Source organism: Astyanax mexicanus, chromosome 14 (assembly GCF_023375975.1).
Source record: "Astyanax mexicanus isolate ESR-SI-001 chromosome 14, AstMex3_surface, whole genome shotgun sequence".
NCBI classification, from domain to species: Eukaryota; Metazoa; Chordata; class Actinopteri; order Characiformes; family Acestrorhamphidae; genus Astyanax; species Astyanax mexicanus.
Genome location: NC_064421.1, coordinates 4129791 through 4149181, shown reverse-complemented (window position 1 = coordinate 4149181; position 19391 = coordinate 4129791). Strand labels below are relative to the sequence as shown.

Below are 19391 nucleotides of genomic sequence, written 5' to 3'. Positions count from 1 at the left end.
AATCCCTTGAGAAACTAATTCCATCCGGATAGGGCTTATCGTCGCTGTCCAATAAAAAACAAGTATCTCCAAAACAGCAACTTTACAGGATAGAGAAAAAAACTTTTCAATGGAAGTCAATGTAAAAAGAGTTTATTTCAAGTCATTTTGAAGAGTTTCTATTGGTTCGTTCATCAAGATATTTTGGCACAGTGTAAGGTACAGTCAAGGCCTCGGCATACTTCATGCAGAGACGACGTTCGCATGGCTTCAGCGAACAATGTGACGTAATTGCGGAAAAAAACGAACAGCCGCGGACGTCGTACAGGGATTTAGTTCGCAGTGTGGTGCACATGGAAGCTGGACGAACTCCATGGCCGAACACACAATGCGACAACGCCTGTGATTGGTCGTTTAAAAAAGAGGCATGCCATGAAAACAAAAATGGACGATTTCGAAGATTTTCGAAGATGATTTTTCATTGAGAGAAACATACCGAAGCTTGTCTAGACAGAGCGTGATGGGTAATTGTTTTCCGGTAGTCATGAAACTTAACTTTAGTAATGTCACAGCACCACCTGCAGTTGTGGAGCATACGAGACAGGCAAAGCGAAGCCGCAGAAAGTATGCCAGCTCTAAAACTCACAAAAGCGCGCTTGACTTTGTGCAATGCTCACGAAATTCGTGAGGCCTTTAGTCTGTTCAAATGATTTAGGAACCTAAAAGTCGACAAAAATGGAGATAAGTGTTTAAGTATTTCATTGGACAGCGACGTTATGTTCCCTTTAACTGTAGACTACTTTATCATGATGGGCTTAGTGAAGAGAAATTACGTACATGATTTTTACTAAAAGTGTTATAAAACTTATAATCTTTAGCTTTTCTTAAAATATAAGGGTTAAAATACGACTTCAGCAAATACTGCCTTCTGAAAAATTTTCGCAGGTTTGAAAAAAATAAAGCAGGTCCCTCACTTAAGCCAAGTGCGAACACACACACACACACACAAGCCACTACTGTACAACAGAGCGGAGTGACGTCTCTTTAAGAGCTTCTGCACTCCACTGCCTTCTCCAAACGCAGGAACCCAGCAGAAAAGCTTGAGTCATGTGGAACAGGCTGCGAGTGTCAGAGCTAACCACCCACACACACTTTCTCTTACACACACACACACACACACACACACACACACACTCTCTCTCTCTTTTACAGACATACACACAAAAGCTGCAGCCAGCCGCTGAAGTGTGAACGGCGCAGCTGAAGTCGCCGGGTGGCTCTGGGTGGTGGGCGCAGTGCGAGAGGTGGTCTGTGTATCTCCTCAGGCTTTTGTTTTCTCCTGTATCTTCTCAAAATTATTCATTATATTACATAACTATATTATATTATATTCCACAGCTACCCTGGTTCGTGTGTCTGTATGTGGGAGTGTCTGTGTGGGAAGGAGTCTGGGAAAAGCTTCTTCTCAGGAGTGTGCTGTGTAGGAGTGTGTGTAGCTGTGTGTAGGAGTGTGTAGGAGTGTGTGAGTGTGTGTAGGAGCGTGTATGTGTGTGTAGGAGTGTGTGTAGGAGCGTGTGTGTGTGTGTTCAGGTGGGCGGAGGGCCGTGGTAGCGCAGCATGATGTTGAAGGAGCGGGCGAAGTTGTTGGACAGTGAGCAGCTGGTGCCCTCGTCCATCATGGGCAGCAGGAAGGCCAGCAGCAGCAGAGCCAGCAGCAGGAGCTGCAGAGGGAGAGCCACGCGGCACACGCGGTACAGGAACCCACAGCACGTCTTCTCCTGTAACACACGCGACACAAAGACACACGTGCACACAGTAAGTGAGAGACACATAAAAACAGTAAAAGCATTGAATTTGCTTAATTTGTCTGATTCAAGGATGGGAATCAAGATATGAGACCACGATACTGTACATTTAATACTGAGATCCAGTAAGAAGAAGAGAAAAAAAAAACGTACTTTTCACACTATAAGGTGCACCCAGAGACTGTAAAAAAAGATGGACGCCGTGTCGCCGTTCCCATTCATTCAATGAAAATGAAGCCAAAATCTTCCGCCATGTTGGCGATCCCGAAACCCGAGTCTGCGCAGTAGAGACCAGAGGAGGGAGAAAGACTGTGGAGAGCTTCTACTCATTTAAATAACCCCGCCCCTGAGGGCTGCCTCGAGGTCACAGGCTGCAGAGCGGAGCTGACGTTCTGTTATTGGTCCCGCCCATAACCAGTCCTTTTACAATAACCACACCTTTTTTGAATAGAGCTGAATAACCTTCTTAAAAATGAATTCTGTGGGGATATAAAAAAATTGACAATATAAGCAGAGGTTACACTAGCTGCTACATTTAAATAATGGAGGTAGAATTACAGTATATTTGAAAAAAAAAAACGTGATTGAAAGTTGTCTGTTTTGCCATTGAAACCTATGGGAATGGGTGGAGTTACACAGCTTTCTGAAACCGAACAGCAGGGGGCGCCCGACCTGTGGTGGCTTCACTTTTGAGAGACGATGCTCTGTCCAGCTATATAGAGTCTATGGGTGCACCGGATTATAGAGCGCACTATCAATAAACATCTATTTTCTGATCTATATTCATCAATAATGCCAAGCTCAGACTACACAACATTTTTGTCCCTCACGATGTTCACTGTCAGATTAAGCAGTTATCTTCGGTTTGTGTCGCTCTCAGGGATCTGGCAACACTACACGTTAGTCACCCACCAATCATCGTCCATGTCCATGCGTGAGTTCGTAGGTCATCGCGGGAGAGGAGCATAGAATCTGACAACCATGGCTACAGAAGCGCTTTTTCGGGTCAAAATAGGGCTAAAATTGTGTAATCTGATCCGGACATAAGACGCACCAGATTATAAGGCTGTTTTAAGAGACTATAAGGAACTTCTAATTCAGCAGGTCTCGCCGCTGGGTGGTGGTGGTGGTAAGGGGTAGCTAACCAAGTTAAGTAAAGCTAAGCTAAGTAAGCTAAGTACAACTGTAATAAAAAAGGCTTTTTTTTTCCAAAGTCAAACAAGTGCTGGATGTTAATCTACAAAAAAACTTAAAAAACTTATTTACAATAAGCTTAGATTCCTGAATTTCTCCATCGCTAACGCTGAAGCATTAGCATTAGCCGCAAACCAATAGCAGTACAGCGCTACACTGAGGAACCCTGAGTGTTCCAGTGAGCCAGGATGATATTAGCTAGCAGTTCGTCCCACATGTTTTAACATGGTAAACATGCAGACTACAGTCTTATACACTCACCTCTGAGCGATGAAAGACCTAGTGCTTAACACTGTTAGCGGCTAATGCTAATGCTGCCCAAGCAGTGCTAGCCGGGGTTAGCAGCAGGCTACAGGCTGATAATACTCACCTTTAAACAGGGAAATAGCAGTTACAGGCTAATATTACTCCAGTCTCAGTGCTGGAGAACTAAACTGAAACTCCTGTATAACTCTGTACTTCAGCAGAGTGGCTTTACTGCTCCTTAATACCTGACTGATACACCAGGTTATAAGTAGCACTGATGATTTTGGAAAAATTAAAGGATTAACCAACCATTTAAGCAACCATGAAACACCAACATTAGGCATCTGCCTAAAATACCACTAAAATATCACTTGGCAGCACTGTATCTGGCAAGGACTTAGCAACCCCACAGAAACCACCAGGGAGGCCATAGCAACCACCTAGCAACACCACAGTAACCACCTAGGACACCTAAGAAAGTAAACAGCTGTCAACATCATAGTAACCACCAAAAAAAGTGTTATTTTTTTAGTCCTTAGTGTTTGTTTTATGTTACGTTATTTCGAAGCATTTCTAGAACGTTCAGTAAGAAATTTGGCACAGTGTAAGGGACAGTTTGTTAGTTCAAATTTATATGGCTTCTCACCTAAATTGCAAAAGACCTAGTTCTTAGCGCGGTTAGTGGCTAATGCTAATGCTGCTCCAGCAGTGCTAAATGGGTTATCAGCAGGCTACAGGCCAATAATACTCACTTCTGACCGGCAAAAAAAGAGCTAGCACTTAGCAAGGTTAGCGGCTAATGCTAATGCTGCTGGAGAACTAAACAAAAAAACTCCTGTATAACGCTGTGCATTTTTGGGAAAATAAAATTATTTCAAGTGCACCTTATAGTGCGACAAATAAGATATTACCCTTGGTTTTAAAAGAAGTAAAATAGCCTTGAGTTCAATGCCTTTTTAGCAGATTTAGCAGAAATGAAGTCCAGTCTGGACATGGTATCCAGGGAAACGGTTAACCTTTAAAATCTGCAGCAGGTTTGAGAGCTGAACTCTTACGTAATCGAGCGGAGACACTTTGGGACAGTTTGTTTTAGAACCTCCTGTACTTTCTCAGTTTATAATAACAGGCTCTGCTGTTCTGCTGAACCTTGTTTGACTACCCTCCTCTCTAATTTCAACAACCACCTCAGTGTCTGACGAGGAAAAGAGCACGTTTTCCCATTACGGACCACTACAGCCCAGTATACTCTCTGTGCTGATCCAGTGTTCCACTACAGAATCACACAAGAGTCCTTCTATCATCAGCAGGGACTGAAGGAAAGCATGAGAGCACATCTCTCAGATCTAGCGCCTCTGCTGGCTGGTTGCAGTATAACATGTAGCTCAACTCGCCTTGCAATAATGTATATGGAAAAACACTTAGCAATACCACAAGAGGCCATAGCAACCACCAAACACCACCACAGTATCCACTTAGCATCCCAAAGGAACCAGCTAGCAACGTCACAGTAACCACCTTCCATCCAATACTGCAAAACCGTACCAATTAGGGGTGTAACAATACGTATATTCTTAAGAACAGTCACCATACAGGGGTCACGGTACAGTTTGCTAGTTCGTACAGTCTCTCTCTCTCTCACACGTGCTGTCATTCGCGCTGTCTGTCTTTCTCTCTCTCTCACTCTCCCTCACTCGCGCTGTCTGTCTCTCTCTCTCGCGCTCTCCCTCACTCGCACTGTCTGTCTATCTCTCTCTCTTGCTTGCTCTCTTTCACTTGGCCTTGTCTCTCTCTCAGTTATTTGCACCCTCTGTCTCTTTCTCGCTCATTCTCTTTCACTCGCTTGTACTCTCTCTCTCTCCCTCTCTCTCATTCACTTATGCCATCTGTCTCTCTCTCGCTTGCTCCCTTTCACTTGCTCGTACTTTCGCTTTCTCTTCCTTACTTGTGCCGTCTGTCTCGCTCTTTACCCTCACTCGCACCGTCTGTCTCTCTTGCTCACTCATTTTTGCCCTTTCTCTCTCTAACTCACTCGCAGCACCTGTCTCTCTCTCCCTTGCTCTTTCACTTGTGCCGCCTGTCTTTCTCTTTCACTTTGCGCCCTCTCTCTTCCTCTCTCTCCCTCACTTGCGTCGTCTTTCTTTATCTCTTTCTTTGATTTAACCAGCTAATGCTGATATTTCTAAAAAATAACTTTAATGCATCCAATTATATGCTTTGTAAATTGTAGTTTAAGCAGTTGATTATGAAGTTAATAAAGGTGAGGCTATACAGAATGCCCAGCCTCTTTATTTTTCACCAAACGTACCGAAAACGTACCAAACTGTGGGGTTTATACCGAGGTGTGAACAAAACCGTGAATGTTCTGTATTGTTACATCCCTATTATTAATGGTCTTGTTACTGAATGCAATCAAATTTTCACTGTAATGCGTAATAATAAACAGAGTAAACAGAGTCTGGAATACAGGAATAACCACGAATTCATGAAAAAAAATGCTCTGCTTCTGGGGATTCAGGCTGCACTATAAATTCAATGAAGGCAGTCTGAGACTCTTGGGCTTCGAGAAGAGGGCAGGGCTAGCTGACTCCGCCTACTCTTAACTACACAGACTCTGGTTGCAATTTAACAACATGGTGAACAAACTGGTCTTGATTTCTACAGAATATACAGGAATGGAACCATATCATCCATGCTTATACAGTTATTAATTTGCACCATAAATCCACATTTCACACTAACCCTAATACATATATTGCTTTAAAAACATATAATAAATAAATATAAATAACAGCCTGCGACTGAGTCACTTTTCCACATGACTCATGGATCAGAGCAAAATGAATCCACACAGTCTAATCCAAATTACAGCGTCAGGCCTGAGCACAGGCAGGGTGTATGAAGAAAGCGCTCATTGATGGAGCTCCGGCTCCATATTCCGCTTGATTGGTGGACGTGAACACCACCCACACCTGCCTGCACCCCCTAACGCCTATGAGCACGAGGGTTTCAGAATGAGAGTGTGTGGGGGAGAGAGAGAGAGAGAGAGAGAAAGGAAATCTCTTACGTTCTTAATCTGCTGCTGTTCTCTTTATAATTACAATCATTACACTCAGCCAACTGACACAGTGCACCACATCAATATTCATCCATCCATCCATCCATCCATCCATCCATCCACGTATCTATTTTTCAATCTATCTATCCATGCATTCTTCTATCTATCTATCTATCTATCTATCTATCTATCTATCTATCTATCTATCTATCTATCTATGCATTTTTCCATCCATCCATCCATCCATCCATCCATCCATCTCTGCATGAGGCATATCTATGAGAGAGACAGAGAAAAATATGAGACAGAGAGAGACATGAGACAGAGAGAGACAGAGAAAGAAAGAGAGAGAGAGATGAAAGACAGAGGAGAGAAATATGAGAGATGAGAGATGAGAGAGAGAGAGATGAAAGACAGAGGAGAGAAATATGAGAGAGAGAGAGAGAGATATGAGAGAGAGGGAGAGAGATAGAGATAGAGAGAGCAGTAGTGATAGTTGTTTATGTGTAATCTTCCAATTGAGCTGCTAAATTAAACTAATTTTGTTACACTATGCAAATATTGCTATTCTATATTGCTGATCTGTCCATCGATAAACACCATTAAACACCATCAAACACCAGCAACCTCCATTCATTCTATTCTATATCGCTGATCTGACCATTGATAAACACCATTAAACACCATTAAACACTATTAAACACCATTAAACACCATCAAACACCATCAAACACTATCAATCTCCATTCATTCTATTCTATATCGCTGATCTGTCCATCGATAAACACCATCAAACACCATCAACCTCCATTCATTCTATTCTATATTGCTGATCTGACCATCGATAAACACCATTAAACACCATTAAACACTATTAAACACTATTAAACACCATTAAACACCATCAAACACCAGCAACCTCCATTCATTCTATTCTATATCGCTGATCTGACCATCGATAAACACCATCAAACACCATTAAACACTATTAAACACTATTAAACACCATTAAACACCATCAAACACCAGCAACCTCCATTCATTCTATTCTATATCGCTGATCTGTCCATCGATAAACACAATTAAACACCATTAAACACTATTAAACACCATCAAACACCAGCAACCTCCATTCATTCTATTCTATATCGCTGATCTGACGATCGATAAACACAATTAAACACCATTAAACACTATTAAACACCATCAAACACCAGCAACCTCAATTCATTCTATTCTCCTTCTTACTTCCCACTCCATGACTATTCACTTACACTACTACATATAATGTATTTACCAAAGACTGTATATACGTACTTATATAAGCACTTACAGTGGCTTGCAAATGTATTCATACCCCTTGAACTTCTCCATATTTTGTCATACACCTGAGCTGTGGATCTCTGCATTTCGTCCAGTCACCATGGGCCTCCTGGCTGCATCTCTGATCAGTGGACACTTTTATGTCTTTAGCATCATCAGGCAACTTCTGAATGCAATTCGCTGCCTCATACTTTTAGTTTTTTATTTGTAAAAAATATTTTGAGTCATGCATAATTTTCTTACCACTTCACAATTGTATACCACTTTGTGTTGGTCTTTCACATTAAATTCCAATGAAATATATTTGTGTTTGTGGTTGTAATATGACAAAATATAAAATATAAAAACATTGTTTCTTTGCAGAAACTTAACAGGTAAGTACTGTTTTCTGCTTTAATATTTTTTTCACAGTTAATTATAAATATATAATTTTAAATAAACCCTTACCTTTCTAGAGCGAACGAGCTCCTCCTGCTGGACTCCTTCAGTCTGGAATAAAGCAGAGCTCTGGATCAGACAGTGCAGTAAGTGCGCCCTCTTGTGGTTGGGAATAATCAGCACATTCAAATATATATTTATCAAACCTTTTCTGTAATGTTTAATTTTTTACAAAATATAATGATATTGTTAGTAATACAACCATTCTATCTGCTGACAACTTTTATGGAGATGCAGATTTCATTTTCCAGTAGGACTTTGCACACTGCCCAAAAGGTCAAAGTAATGGTCTTATATAATATTCTAATTTTCTGAGACACTCAGATTTGTGGGTTTTCATTGGCTGTAAGCCATAATCATCAACAATAAAATAAATAAACGCTTAAAATAGACCACTCTGTGTTTAATACATCTATATAATATATAAGTTTCACATTCTGAACTAAATTACTAAAATAAAGTAACTTTTCAATTAAGGCTACGTTCACATTACAAGCTTGTTGCTCAAATCAGATTTTTTGCTCAGATTCAGATCTTGACGGTTCACATTCACTGTAAATGTAAGTGATCTGTATCTGTGTGTAATGTGGATGAATCTGTCCCTAAATTGTCTCACATGTGCCTCACATTGATACCCAGTTTATAAACGTCTCCTTCTTCACCAACAATAAAAACCCTCATATTAGAGAGAGGAGAGACTCGTAGCTTTATAAAGGGAAATGGATGAGTTAGCAGCTCATATGTGGAGCATCTTTTGCTGGAGTGGAGAAACAGGAAACAGCTGCTCTGAAGTTCATGCTCAGGTCCAGGAGGTGAAAAAGACCAGGTGGTTTGCTTTTGCTGTTTTTTTTTGCGGCTATAGCTGCACAGCTGCACAAAGAGATGTGTGATGGGTACGAGAGAGAAGCACATAGAGCTAATGCTAATGCGTAAAAGCATTTCCCCTCGGGGATCAATAAAGCATCCATCCATCCATCCATGATCCGATTTAGGAGCACATATGAAAGTGACTCAAATCTGATTTTAAAAAATCGGATTTGTCACGTTCACACAGCTATGAAAAATTCAGATTTGCGCAACATTGGGCAAAAACTTTGATTCTGGTAATGTTTAGTAACTGAGCTTTATTAATGAGGAGAAAGGGATTTCTATCAGATTTTATCAGTGATTTAATTTATGTTTCTGAAACGGTAATCTGACATTTGATTTGCAGGATTTTGGTCTCTCTCTCCCTTAAATAAATCCTTTTTTTGATTTTAAGGCGAATAAATGTATATTAATCTATAATAAATTAGTCTAGTGTTGTAAGAGATACAGTACAGTATTTACAGCATCTGTTAATGACTGATGTTCAGGGATGTAAAGGAAGCCACCCTATGCCTTTCCTAGTTTCTTAAAGGAGTTCCTGGAGGTGCTGAACAATAGTTGCTGCTTTTCCTTCACTTTGCTGTGAGGCTCCAGCTCATCCCAATTAAATCACCTCAAATCACCTCAGTCTCAGTTCATCAGGTTTAGATCAGGAGATCAATATGTGTAAATGAATTGTTTTCATGTGTTTAATATTAATCTACAATGTAGAAAATGTATTAAATAAAGAACTAAAACATAAAAATGGAATAAGAAGGTGTGTCCAAACTTTTAGCTGATACTGTATATAAACTGGACTTGTACTCAATAGTGGTGTTTTAGCTCCCTCTGCTGGTTGTAGTTCTCAGTACCTTGCGTTTGAGCGGAGCTTTCAGGTCTTCTGCTTCCTTCAGTTTGGATTTGTAGAGCATCCATCTGTACCTCAGCTCCTCCTTATCCTCCACCCCAGCATCCGCCTTCCACCAGTCCATCAGCTGCTGGAACAGAACCTGACCTGTGGACACCTCCGCCCGCAAGCCCTGCAGCAAAACACACACATAGAATGAGTGAAAAGTACAGATACACCTTCTCATGTAATGTTTTTTATGCTTTATCTCTTTATTTTATTGATTTTCTACATTGTACATTAATATTAAAGACAGGAAAAGGATTAAGCGTAGTTTCTTAGCGGGACGTCTGTGAAAAATATATCACACTTCTAATCAGTGATCAACTGTAATTGGAAAAAAAAAAAAAAACAGGAGGAGCAGTGATTTTTTTTTTTTTTTTTTTTTTTTTTTTTTTAGGTTTTCTCGGTCACATGACATCGCGTTCAGTAGCTCCTCCATTTCCACTCGCTGTTGTGTTATTTTTTTTTTATAATTTTATTTCTAATTTTTCCCCATTTTCTCCCCAATTTACACGGCCAATTACACAACCCACTCATAAGGACTCCCCCTATCACTAGTAATGCCCCAACACACCAGGAGGGTGAAGACTAGCACATGCCTCCTCCGATACATGTGAAGTCAGCCACCGCTTCTTTTCGAGCTGCTGCTGATGCAGCATTACCGAGCAGCCAGCGCCCTTGGAGGAAAGCACAGCGACTCGGTTCCGATACATCAGCTCACAGACGCCCTGTGCTGCAGACATCACCCTGTAGTGATGTGTGGAGAGAGCGCCATCTACCCACCCGGAGGCAGCAGGGCCAATTTTGCTCCCTCTGAGCGCCGGCAGCTTGATGGCAAAGCTGCATGAGCTGGGGTTCAAACCTGCAACCTCCCGCTCATAGTGGCAACGTTTTAGACTGCTGGACCACTCGGCGCCTATGCTGTTGTGTTTTTAACGTGGATCTCCGTGGAAACGTGCTCCCAAAGTGTATTAATAGCTATTAATAGACGAAACTCAGAGATGTGGATCCGGATGGGACTAAAATTACCGGAGGACCACGGAGTTCAGCAAAAAACAGTAGATAATTCAGCCTGTAGTTTTTTATCTCAGAGGACGTCTGAGAAAAACACGTACAAGATAGTTCTGGACGGGAATAAAATCACAGAGGATAAAAAAAACCCCATAAAAGTTAAAGAAAGAAAATTACCCCAGAACCCCCTGAGAAACAAATCCCGTCCAGATCGAGCTGTATTTTGGTTTGTTTAACAGCTTTAATACAGTTTTCAATATTAAATTTACAAGGTAAAAAAAAACAAAAAATAATAAAAAGAAAGACAAAACACATTAAATGAGAAGAAGAGGTGTGTCCAATTTTTTTTTTATTTCTACTGTATATTAGACGATACCTGATAAGTCAATAATGACACTGCCACTACTCTGACAGGCCTAGTAACTTAAACTTTTCCCTTTTTTACTTAATTAATGCCCAAGAAAAGAATACACGTAATATTAATGGCTGAATTTCTTATTAAGAGATTAAGAAAAACATGTTTACATCAACACCAGTTCTTCTTTATGAATATTATTCAAGGCGTAGAACTTCCACAGACCTCTCCAACAAACAAACACGTCTAAATATTTCTCTTTTATGAAATACAGACACCCTATGGAAACGGCGAACTCACTTTTCCCCAAATCACGCTCTCAAACTGTGACCAAACACAGCCGATCCCGTCCTCCGCCAGCAGCTCCTCGGCTCCTCTGGCAGGAAGCCTGGAGTTCCTGAGCTCTGTGTTCTTCAGAGCCCGAGGTAACAGACGAGCCACGACTATCAGCCTATCAGACGCAGCGGTGCAGCGCTCACGGCACTTTCACAACCTCATAACTCTCATATAAACCCATATAAACCCTCCAACACCTCCTCCAAAACCTCCTCCAACACCCTCCCACTGAGCTCCTGCACTTGCTACACCACACAGAACCCCACAGCTCTCACACACACACAAACACACACAACACCAAGTGAATAGGACATCAAAACACTAAACTCTCAGAAGCGAACATAAAAGTTTCATCAAACAGAACACAGAGGGAAAGTGAGGACATAAACAGGCCTGACCTTCAGTACGTTCTGCCTCTTCTTCAGCTCTTTGGAGCTCCAGACTCTCTGGTTGTTGGAGATGGACGAGAGCGTGTCGTTTTCCTTACGCAGCCAGGCCTCGAACTCTCGCCTCAGAGCCTGCCAGTCCCCACCACGCTCTCTAAACCCCGAGATCTTCTGAAACATACAACATATAACAGTGAAATTCAGTACAAACAAATATTAGAACATTATTTAAGACCAGTTGGTACTTTTGGCAGTACTGTGGGCAGTGTGCCAAATCCTGCTGGAAAATGAAATCAGCATCTCCATAAAAGTTGTCAGTAGCAGAGAGAAGCTCTGTAAGATATTAAGTGCTGTAAGATTTTGTGGGAAAACAAAACTGCACTGACTTTAGACTTGATAATAAAACACAGTGGATCAACACCAGCAGATGACAGACATGTCTCTCCAAGCCATCACTGATCATCAGTACATTTTACATTTCATTTAAAGTAAAATAAGGGAGCAGAGTCTGGAGGAAGAGTGGAGAGACACACAGTCCAAACTGCTCGAGGTCTAGTGTGAAGTTTCCACCAATCAGTGATGGTTTGGAGAGACATGTCTGTCATCTGCTGGTGTTGATCCACTGTGTTTTATTATCAAGTCTAAAGTCAGTGCAGTTTTGTTTTCCCACAAAATCTTACAGCACTTCATGCTTCCCTCTGCTACTGACAACTTTTATAGAGATGCGGATTTCATTTTCCAGCAGGACTTGGCACACTGCCAAAAGTACCAAAAGGTCTTGTATTATAATATTCTAATTTTCTGAGACACTGATTTTTGTTTTTTTCATTGGCTGTAAACCATAATCAATAATCATCAATAAAATAAATAAATGCTTAAAATAGATCATTCTGTGTTTAATACATCTATATACTATATGAGTTTCACATATTTTAACTCAATTACTGATTTTTATCAAATTCTTTGAGATGTACTAATATATACAGCTCTGGAAAAAAACAAGAGACCACATATAAAATATGAGTTTCTTTGATTTTACCAAATTGAAAACCTCTGGAATATAATCAAGAGGAAGATGGATGATCACAAGCCATCAAACCACCAAACTGAACTGCTTGAATTTTTGCACCAGGAGTAAAGCAGCATAAAGTTATCCAAAAGCAGTGTGTAAGACTGGTGGAGGGAGAACACGATGAAAAGATGCATGAAAACTGTGATTAAAAACCAACCAGGGTTATTCCACCAAATATTGATTTCTGAACTCTTAAAACTGAAATATGAATATTTTTTATTTGGAATTTGGGAGAAACTTTGTCTATAGTTTATAGAATAAAACAACAATGGTCTCTTAATTTGTATCCAGCGCTGTATAATGAGCTGATGTACAGTGAGTATGGCTGTTGTCTTATCCCTTATCTGATGTGGTTACATTGTTTTACATGGTTTATTGTTAAAGTGTTGGAGAGAGTGAACTTTGCTGACCTCAGTGACGTCCGCTGATCCGTGAGCTGCACTTCCTGTAGTAGGAGGTTTGTATGGAGACGGCTGTCTCTGCCGGAATTCGCCAGAATCGGAGGTTTGGAAGGGTCTGATGATTCCAGCTCCTGCAGTTTGATCATCACCTGAATACTGAGCCTTGTTTATGCGAAGACCAAACTGTCCATCCACGTCCTGGACCCCAGACGAGTGTTCCTCAACCCATTCTCTCGTCCGGCCTCCACTCCGAGATCCTCCTCCTCCTCCTTTTAACCCCTTCTGCTCCAGACCTCCAAAACCTCCACCCACACACCCCGAGTCCACCTCATCCACCTTCACGCCCAGCTCTGAACGGATTTTGATGCCAGGGCTGAACTGCCCATCACCTGATCTCTGATCTCTACCATCATAACCCGTCACAAATCTCCCAGCAGCCCCGAACTCGGACCCTCTGCCCAGTCCGGAGTCTTCATACGGCCAGTGGCCGAGCTCCTGGGCTGGATGACCATCTGCTCTGGCTCTGCTGGAGGACGAGCTGCCCCTAAGAGAGCCATCTCCTTCTGTCAGCACTCGTCTTTGGTCCAGCCCCAGGAACCCATCCCCCTCACTGAAGGCTTGGTGTGTGAATGAGGAAGAGTCCCGCCCCCCTGAGACACCGTGTTCATTCAGAAGCCTGGAAACAAAGTACAGGGTTCATACTAAAGCTGGGCGATTAATCGATTTTATTGATTAATTCAAATTTACAGTTAAGGACCCTCTCTCCCTCCCTCCCGCAAGCTATTCAACAATTTGTCTATAATAGGTTTGAAAATAAAGAAAACTTAAGAAAGCTAAAAAAAAACTGCTCTTATAATAACACTTAACAACACAGCAAAAAACTGATTTATGTAATTTACGTAAAAATAAAGTTATTTTTAGACGTGACTGCCTATTTAAAAAACAACAGAAGTTGTTCATTTGTTGGAGTTCATTTGTATCATTTCTAACATATTTAGGGTGTTTTTTACTCAGTTTTTTTTCTCTCACAATGTTAATCCTTTACAGCTTCAAAAACACGTATTATGCAAATTAGCGATGACGTCATTTAGCGACTTCTAGCGACTTTTAGGAGATTTAAGTAGAGGAAAAAAATCAATTTAAATCGAAAATCTGATTTTTTTTTTTTTTTTTGGGCCATATCTCTAGTTCATACACGTTTTAACCAATAAATTTCCATGATTTTCCATGACTTTAAGGTAAATTTTCATGACCATACAATTTTTAAAACATCAGTGCAGATATGGACAATAAAATCAAAAATAGGTCTAAAATTTAATCAGATAAAATGTTGACAAAATTTCGCAATCTTTAATAATACAACATGTATCTAATCCTGAGAGCTCCATTGTGTAGAGGCTTAAATTACTAAATTAACTCTGAGATGACATATTTGTTTGCTCAAAATAGATTTTCTTCATCAATAAAACTGAAACACAAAGATTTGTAGAGCAATTTTTAATGACTTTTCCAAAACTTTCTGAGCCTTTTTAATTTTCCAAAACTTATCCAGGCCTGGAAATTGCTATTTTCAGATTCCATGACTTTTCCAGGTTTTTCATGACCGTTATGAACCCTGAAGGTATTGCAAATATTGACATGATTTTTTTATCAAATAGTATTTATTTATTTATTTCAGTATTCTGAAATAAAGCTTTTAGCTTTTAGTTGATGAGTCCAACATGCTTAAAATGCAAGTAATAGGAGCACAGAGTTCCCTATGCAAATACATGCCTATTTTTACACCATTAACAAATTCTGAGGGTCCTGACGTTTAAAACAAGGGTGAAAACACTGTATAGGTATATACAGCTCCGGAAATAAATGAAGAGAGCACTCAGTTTAAAGGCACTTCAGTTTCTCTGATTTTGCTATTTATAGGTTTATGTTTGAGTAAAATAAACATTGTTGTTTTATTCTATAAACTACAGACAACATTTCTCCCAAATTACAAATAAAAATATTTTCATTTAGAGCATTTATTTGCTCTATTTATTCAAGTTCATATTCATAAAGTTTTAAGAGTTCAGAAATCAATATTTGGTGGAGTAACCCTGTTTTTAATCACAGTTTTTTTCATGCATCTTGGCATCATGTTCTCCTCCACCAGTCTTACACACTGCTTTTGGATAACTTTATGCTTTTACTCCTGATGCTTTACGCCTGGTTCAGCTTGGTTTGATGGCTTGCATCTTTTTCCTAGCGGGTGTCCCACGTATTCACTGCTCCGTGTATTAGAGCTTAGATTCTCTGCCCGAACCCGACCTGACCCGAGGCCCGACCCGTTCGGGCCGAGATTTCCTACCACATTCCTCGGGCCGGGTCGGGTTCGGGCTCCAGAAAATAGTCTGAGATGTAGGCATCTGTTTTTTATTTAGATTTTTATTTTTAAATAAAATAACGAAAACTGAAAGTGAAACTAAACTAATTTATTTAGAAGCGATGATTTCACTCCCGCAGTTGTACAGCGGGGGGTGTTGTGCCGATTCTGTCCGCGAAGTGGGAGTCGGATCAGCAGGGAGTCGGATTCGGCACAAGCGCGGCGGCACCTCGCGGTCCGCGGTGTTAGTTGTAAGCGCTCACGCTAGCCGCAAAATACGACAGAAAACACTGAGGGAGCTGCAAAATTATGTATGGGACTAGAATATGAGCACCAGGAGAAAAAAGAGAACCTTTACCTGTGAGTAGCTCACACCAGAACACGCAAATCTCTCCCTCTCTGTGTGTCTCTCTCCGTGTGTCTCTCTCTGTGTGTCTCTCTGTCTCTCTCTCTCTCTCTCTCGCACGTGAACTCCTATGCGTTTGACTTGCAGCACTGTGTTTAGCTGTTCTTAAAAATCATTTTAATTAAATAATAGTTCTATGCTTCTATGTTTCAGTGTTATTTAACATAATTCTGATCATATTTCGCTCATTCAAACAGCCCGAAAACAGCCAGTTTATGGGGCGGGTCGGGACGGGCTCGGGCTCATAACGACAGTTTATGGTGCGGGGCGGGGCGGGGCAGGACGGGTCGGGCTTGGGCTGGGCGGGGTTGGATTTTTTGGGCCCGATCTAACCTCTACCGTGTATTCCAAAGGGATCGATTATACACATCCTCATGGGCGAGGTTTGCTTTTCTCAAGTCCTCTGCGGTTATATCTTCAGAAAAAAGCAAACCTCCTCCCTTTATCTCTGCAAATAAATGCTCTAAATGACAATATTGTATTTGGAATTTGGGAGAAATGTTGGAAGTGCTGGAAGGAGAGAAAGATAAAATCACAGCATGTGAAGAGTCTGACCTGTAGAGGTTGAGACTGAGCGAGTGGAGGGACATCCAGGACTCGCGGAGACGCTTCAGGTCTCTCTGAATGTGAACTTTTCCCTCCTCAGAGGTTTTAGCCAGAACAGCCTGACCCTGACCTTCTGTCTCGTGCAGCTGCAGCTCCTTATCAGGAAACTCCCCCAGCGCCCTCTGCAGGAGAAACACACAACTTTCATTTCTCTCATTCTCATTTTCTTTCTTTTTATGATTTTTTTACATTGTAAATTTAATATTGAGTTTATGGGTAAAACAAACCAGAATATGTTTTATACTTTAGATTCCTCTAAGTAACACATTTTCATTCCAGACGGGAATAAAATCACAGAGGACCCCCCTTAAAAGAGAAAATTACCCCAGGACCCCCTGAGGGCTTAAGATTTTATTTTTTTTAAATAAAGGATTATCTACAAAAGTAGGTAGGAAGGATTGTTAGAAACAGCACTTGTTTTTTTCTTGTTTAGACTGTTACATCAGACTGTCCTAAAAACACACATTACACTCAGGAACAGGAACACATGCACAAGATTATTCTTCAAAAATAATAATAATAATTTTGTTAAACAAACCAGAATATATATATATATATATATATATATATATATATATATATATATTTTTTTTTTTTTTTTTTTTTACTGTTTACTACGTAATTCTATACGCCTTCTTTAATTGTTTCATGTCTTAAATATTAATCTACAATGTAGAAAATAAATTAAAGAAAGAAAGACACTGAATGAGAGACGAGGTATGTCCAAACTTTTGACTGGTTCTGTATTTTCCGAAATAATAATGTGGAAAAAAGACAGAGGCCTTCAAATAATAATAAAAACCTCACCCACTGAACTATATATCAGAGCTAATCCTATTTTCAGTACACAGAACTAACTGGGTTTCCCAAAAAACATCTCAGAGCACTAACATGTCTCTCCCTCTCTGTCTCTCTCTCTTGGTCTCTCTCGCTCTCTGTCTCTCTCTCTCGCTCGCTCTTTCTCTCTCCCTCTCCCTCTCGGCCTCTCTCTCTGTCTCGCTCACACTCTTTCTCTCGGCCTCTCTATCTCGCTCTCTGTCTGTCTGCCTCTCTTTCGCTCTCTCTCTCTCTGTCTCGCTCGCTTTCTCTCTCCCTCACGCTCTCTCTCGCTCTTTCTCTCCCTCTCTTTCTCGATCTGTCTCTCTGCCTCGCTCTCTCTCTCTCTGTGTCTCTCTCACTCTCTTGCTCTCTGTCTCTCTCTCTCACTCACTCTCCCTCTCGCTCACTCTCCCTCTCGCTCTCTCTCCCTCTCGCTCTCTCTCCCTCTCGCTCTCTCTCCCTCTCGCTCTCTCTCCCTCTCGCTCTCTCTCCCTCTCGCTCTCTCTCCCTCTCGCTCTCTCTCCCTCTCGCTCTCTCTCCCTCTCGCTCTCTGTCTGTCTGCCTCTCTTTCGCTCTCTCTCCCTCACGCTCTCTCTCGCTCTTTCTCTCCCTCTCTTTCTCGCTCTGTCTCTCTGCCTCGCTCTCTCTCTCGCTCTCTCGCTCTGTCTCTGTCTCTCTCTCTCTCTCTCTCTCTCTCTCTCTCTGAGTTAAGATGTTCTTAACTCATTAAGATGCTTTTAGAGAGCAGAGCTCTGTTCATTGAGATCAGCACTAATCCTGCTCTCTATTCCTGACTGATAAACACTCAGCGCTGCTACAGCTCTATACAGCCACCTGCTATTGTTTTAAAACACCAGCGACGGCATTCTGGATGATTTAGGACAGTTACTAAACAATAAATTAAATGTAACTTAAATAAAAGTACGAAAGGGTATATATTTACAGTGGCATGAAAAAGTGATCTTATTTTTTTGCACGTTTTTCACTCCTAATTGTTTCAGTTTAAATAAAACGCAAGTAAACATTAATTTCAGTTTTAAAATGAATTCATTTTAAGGAAGAAAAACATCCAAACCTACATGAACGCTGACCTTCACTAAGACAAATAAGGCCTACAGTTCTTTGGATGTTGTTGTGGGGACTTTTCTGACCTCTTAGATGAGTGGTTGCTGCACTCTTGGGGTAATTTTGATTGGGCGGCCACTCCTGGGAAGGTTCACCACTGTTCCATGTTTTCTACATTTGTGGATTATTGATCTCACTGTGGTTCTCTGGAGTCCCAAAGCTTTAGAAATTACTTTGTAACCTTTTTCAGACTTATAGATAATCAATAACTTTGTTTTCTCTTCTGTTGTTTCTGAGTTTCTTCAGATCACAGTTTAACGTGTTGATTTTGAGGTCTTTTATCTGCTTCATGTTGTCCGACGGATTTTATTTAAGTGATTTCTTGGTTCTACAGGTCTGGCAGTAATCAGGCCTGGTTGTGGTTAGTAGTGAAATTCAACTCAGCTTTCCAAAAAAGTGTGATGTATTAGGGGCAAACACTTTTTCACAAAGGGCATAGACTATTTGACATAGTTTTTTTTCCTCATAATGAACAAAATCAGATTTAAAAATGTGTCTTTTTATATTTATTTAGGTTGTATATATCTGATATTAAAGTTTGTTTAACTTTTTTTTATTTTCAAACAAGCTGATGAAAAAGTGCACAACTATAACAGAGCTAAAGTGTGAGGAAACAGTGGGAAAAGCCACTACAGAACTCCAGTATGTTCTTTGTACAGTATAATTCATGAGGATGAGGATACGGCAGGAGGAAGATCTGGGATTTGCCGGCAGAATTT

The 19391-nt window shown here is 40.8% G+C and overlaps 1 protein-coding gene across 2 annotated transcripts in view; it reads right to left on the bottom strand.

Moving 5' to 3' along the window:
* Window positions 1-680: 680 nt before the first annotated feature.
* syne3 (spectrin repeat containing, nuclear envelope family member 3) overlaps window positions 681-19391 on the bottom strand; it is a 50364-nt gene continuing 31653 nt past the window's right edge. The window contains exons 13-18 of one of the 2 annotated variants that reach the window (XM_022673287.2): window positions 16678-16850; window positions 13367-14033; window positions 11897-12055; window positions 9759-9926; window positions 8050-8091; window positions 681-1757 (exon numbers count right to left, since the gene is read on the bottom strand). In XM_022673287.2, coding sequence (XP_022529008.2) covers window positions 1566-1757; window positions 8050-8091; window positions 9759-9926; window positions 11897-12055; window positions 13367-14033; window positions 16678-16850 — 1401 coding nt within the window. In that variant the 3' untranslated portion in view covers window positions 681-1565. The remainder of the gene's footprint in view (window positions 1758-8049; window positions 8092-9758; window positions 9927-11896; window positions 12056-13366; window positions 14034-16677; window positions 16851-19391) is intronic. The other variant, XM_049463325.1, reaches the window with a different exon arrangement.